The sequence below is a fragment of the Rutidosis leptorrhynchoides genome, chromosome 1 (assembly GCF_046630445.1).
Source record: "Rutidosis leptorrhynchoides isolate AG116_Rl617_1_P2 chromosome 1, CSIRO_AGI_Rlap_v1, whole genome shotgun sequence".
NCBI lineage: Eukaryota > Viridiplantae > Streptophyta > Magnoliopsida > Asterales > Asteraceae > Rutidosis > Rutidosis leptorrhynchoides.
In genome coordinates this window covers 515,140,931-515,146,058 of record NC_092333.1, presented here as the reverse complement: position 1 = coordinate 515,146,058, position 5,128 = coordinate 515,140,931, and the positions used below count along the sequence as shown (strand labels likewise).

General features: G+C 33.6%; 1 protein-coding gene across 1 annotated transcript; it reads left to right on the top strand.

Annotated features, from left to right (window-relative positions):
* The first annotated feature begins 1,969 nt into the window (after positions 1-1,969).
* On the top strand, positions 1,970-3,103 carry LOC139876631 (delta(12) fatty acid desaturase DES8.11-like). Its single transcript, XM_071863975.1, has one exon. The coding sequence runs from the start codon at positions 1,970-1,972 to the stop codon at positions 3,101-3,103; it is 1,134 nt and encodes a 377-aa protein (XP_071720076.1).
* The last annotated feature ends 2,025 nt before the right edge of the window (positions 3,104-5,128 follow it).

Sequence of the window (5,128 nt, the reverse complement as noted above, 5' to 3'; positions counted from 1 at the left end):
AAGACGACAAGGAAGATTCATTCCGCAAGCAGAATGAAGAGGGGGAAGAGTCGTCAAGTGATGATGAAAGTGAATACAAAGGAAGGAAACCTCCCACGTGTTACAAATGTGGAAAGGTTGGTCATATCAAAAGATTTTGTCGTTCTAAAGTCAAAAAAGCAAATGTGGCTTGTTCAAGTAACGATGATGATGAAGTGAAATGGGAGCAATGTTTTACCGTTGACACGGTAAAGAAGACGAATCAATGGGATTTTGATTCGGGTAGCTCTCATTGTATGACCGGTGATGAAACTATCCTTTGTGATAAGGAGATTATTGGCGGTGTTCTTTTCGCAAATGAAAAGAAGGATTCTAGTGTTGATGAAAGTTGGGTGCATTGTCTATCTATTAAGGTTGATGATTCGGTTGGAACTTCTCATGGTGAATACTCTTCACAAATTTCAGAATCAAAGTGTTATGATGCTGAAAATGGAGTTAAAAATGGAGAAGTAGCTGAAAAATCGGAAGAGAGAAAATCAACAAAGGAGAAAAGACAACCCGGGCATTTCACTGATGATGAAATGAACATCAACAAGGTATTTACATGTTTATCTTCAGGTGGCGTTTCCAAGGAACCGACAAGTTTCAAGGAAGCCAAAGATTCTCCGGATTGGAGAATAGCAATGCAAGAGAAGAATGGTGTATTGGAGAAGATTGAAACATGGGAAGTTGATAAGAAGCCGGAAGCAAATAAACTGGTTACTTGTAAGTGGGCTAACCTCTTGAAGAAGAACTCATATGGAACCATAAATAGGTTCAAGGCTCGATTTAGTGATGACCTTTCGGTTCATTGTAAAATGAAGAACGTGTGGGAGATTGGTTGTTTTCTAGGGGTGGAAACCGGTAAGCTAGAAGACGGTCTTTTAATCTCTAACAAGGGTTATGCAAGGGGTATCTTGGAGCATTCCAACATGGGGGAGTCAAGACACATGACCACTTCAATGGAACCAAATCTCAAGCAAGAGAAAGGTTGTGGAAAGGAGCCAAAAGAGTTTACTTGGTTAAAGAAACTGATTTGCGATATACTTCAACAAGTATATTGGGTTGTCAAGATGAATTGTTACAACGAAAGTGCAATCAATGTAGCTTCGAATCCGGTGTTTTGTTCACGTGTTAAGCATATAGAAATTCTTTGTTGGTTTATTCGTGAAAAGGTTCGTAGCGGCGATATCAAGCTCACAAATGTAAGGACGGGTGATGTCTTTACTAAAGCTTTGATGAAAACTAAGTTCATGGAATTTCGAGAAGCGTTGGGGATTTTTGATCGAGAGTTTGCACTAAGGGGGAGTGTTAAAATTAGTGCAACATAATCCCTTGATTTATGGGATATTTCCAAATTATAGATATTTTGCATTTAATATAGAGATTGTAGGATATCTCTTTTATATCTAGCATTTAATGTTTCTTAGGTATAGTTGGTTTGCATTTATTATGCATTTAATATTTCTCTTGTATTTAAAGAGGTAGTATGTAACATTTAAAAATACGGAAAATCATTTACAATACACTTCAAGTTTGTACATTCTTTGTTCATATTTTGTTTACTAAACTTCTATTCTAGCAAGTTATTAATTATTTTAATCAGTTTAATTTATGGGAAATGTATATATGTATTTATGATAATATAGTAATTAATTAGAAAGTTGCCATATATGTCAAAAGTTTGTAGCTAATTTTAAATGATGGTAGTTGGCGATTACACAAACAACATTTGCACTGCAAATCTTGAGTATAAATATTAGCAAGTTGAGCCCCCATAACAATCATCAACACATAGTAACTGATCAAACAACTCTTCAATTCTTTTTGAGGTCTCTCTTCATTTCTTAAACATTAGTTAACTTCCTGTACAATAATTTCATAACATTTGTAATAATATTTATCTAATAAATATTTTTCTATATTCGCAGGTAAATCAAATATCGGCAACATGGGTGCAGGTGGTCGAACGTCGGAACCATCAGAAGCAAAAGACATCCTCGAACGTGTACCAATCGATCCACCATTCACATTAAGCGATTTAAAGAAAGCCATCCCACCTCACTGCTTCGAACGATCTCTCATTCGCTCATCGTACTATGTTGTCCATGATCTTATTGTTGCTTATGTGATCTACTTTCTAGCCAACACTTACATCCCTCTAATTTCCGCTCCGTTCACATACTTAGCGTGGCCCGTTTACTGGTTCTGTCAAGCTAGCATACTCACCGGCTTATGGGTTATTGGTCATGAATGTGGTCATCATGCGTTTAGTGACTACCAATTTATTGATGACTTTGTTGGTTTCATCCTTCATTCAGCACTCTTTACACCTTATTTTTCATGGAAATATAGTCATCGAAACCACCACGCGAATACTAATTCGCTTGACAACGACGAGGTTTACATCCCTAAACGAAAATCAAAGGTCAAGATTTACTCTAAGATTTTAAACAACCCACCGGGGCGCGTTTTCACTTTGATCTTTAGGTTAACTCTAGGGTTCCCTTTATACCTCTTAACTAACATTTCTGGTAAAAAGTACGGACGATTCGCAAACCATTTCGATCCCTTAAGCCCAATTTTCACCGAGCGCGAACGTATTCAAGTACTAGTTTCCGATGTTGGACTACTTGCTGTTTTTTACGCGATTAAACTACTCGTAGCAGCGAAAGGTTTCGCTTGGGTGATGTCCATGTACATAATTCCAGTAATGGGTGTGCATATATTTTTCGTGTTGATCACTTATTTACACCACACTCATTTATCGTTACCTCATTACGATTCAACTGAATGGAACTGGATTAGAGGAGCGTTATCAACAATCGATAGAGATTTCGGGTTCTTGAATAGGGTATTTCATGATGTTACACACACTCATGTCTTGCATCATTTGATCTCGTACATTCCACATTATCATGCTAAGGAAGCGAGGGACGCGATCAAGCCGGTGTTGGGTGAGTTTTATAAGATCGATAGGACTCCGATTTTTAAAGCGATGTATAGGGAGGCTAAGGAATGTATCTACATTGAGCCAGATGAAGATAGTGAACACAAAGGTACATTCTGGTACCATAAAATGTGATGACCATCAAGTGGATGATGCAATGCAATTGTGGAACTTTATAATTTGTTCAACTTTGTACTATTAATTACTCTATTAGCATAAGTAATAAGTTATCCTAAAGAGGTTACGGATTGTGCTTGACTCAACCGTAAAAATATATATTATGTTGTATCTTTTATGTTATCAAAAAGCTTCTTTGTAATCTTACACGAGTTTTCATATCAATATATGAACATATCATTGATCATATCTAATTATATGTATTAATGAGAAATGGGTTATCTTTAAGTTGAAAAAATTGTTTGCATCGATACAAAATTTTATTATATACGTATTAAATATTATTATAATAGTTTAATAGTTTAGAATTACAATATGCATGTCGACGTTTAGTACATAAATATACGTTTTTCATTAGATATTTTTACCCGTGGCGAACCTAACGAAAATAATATACTATTCCACTGTTGTTATATATAAAAAACACTTAGACAATAGTTTAAACTCCTTCCATCGACAAATCGTTTGCAATAATACATGGTTGCAGCGGCGAGGTTATCTTGGTATTAATTTTGAGCGTTTTTTGAGGTGCATCATTTTATTACACACGCTATATTACATATTTTTCTAAAATTGTGTAACATAGTTTTACACGTAGTGGTCATTTTTGTACAAAACTTGATCAACCAACCATCTTGAGTATGTCTGTGATGCCTAATGTACCGTTGGTGTTTTATAATTGTTTAATGTTATAGAGTCTATTAAATTTTACATATTTTACTATTTTATATAGCGCTTTGATATAAATTTGATTATACATATGTATGTATTTGTTTAAACATATAAAAAATATTTTTGAAGTTATTACATATACATTTGTACTCCCTACGTTCCGATTATTATCCAGTATTAATTTTTGTGATATCCCAAATTATAGTCGTATGAGATCTCAAATTAATCCTTTCTTATATTTTAATTAATTCTCTCTTTCGACGAAAAAAAAAAAATTTTTGTCCGGAAAGAAATGGATTAGTAGTTGATAGAGAGAAAATATTTTGAATTCAAAATATATACGAAAATAAAATCTTTTTCATAAAAAAACATATACCCTCCAAGTAAACGATAGGTAACGAGTTTGGCTATACCATAAGACCATTTGTAATGGTGTAAAGTGACACCGACACTTTGCACATGTGGCAAAAGTGACACCAACCTCCTCCCGTAATGGTGTGTCACTTTTGGTGTTACTTCGGCGTTAGTCACAAAGTAACATGGTAAGTGACACCATGTTACTTGTTTTTTTATTTTTTAATTGATTTAAAAATATTATTTATATCCCCATTTAATACTTAACCCAATTAGATTTTAACACATCATCACAATACTTCAAACTAACACCAAAAAGTAACACCACCACTACTCCACTCAGAAAAGCAACACGTCCTACTCAGCAAAAAAGTGCAAAAAGACAAGTGAAACCAAAAGTGACACCATTCACCGTTAGGAATGGTGTAAACCGACAATAAAATCCTCCATCAATACTATTATAATATTTCTTTTTTATTCAATATGGGTGTTTGGATTTTCGTTTTAAAATTGATTATGGGTTTTCGTTATTTTAATTAAATAAATAATCAACTATAACAAAACATGTTATACATTAACCCTATTGAATTCAATTATGTTCTTTAATTGATAAAGCAATAAATTAGTAGTAATCATTTTGTAAATGCTTGATAAATCAAATTATTTGATAAACTAACAAAAATAGGCAACAAAGGAAAAAAAAATAAAAAAAATAGATGATCTAATAATCACAAGTAAGTGCGAGCTGCTTTATAATTTCACGTTTTTAGTCTTCTCTTAAATAGGCACTTACTGTTGGTACAGTACCAACAGTAAGTGCGCGCTGCTTTATAATTTCACGTTTTTAGTCTTCTCTTAAATCGCAATTAATTGTATCTTAAAGTTGAATTTAGCAAACATTACTAATATTAATTAATCATTTACATTTGAAAACCTAATAATCAAATAATCATCATG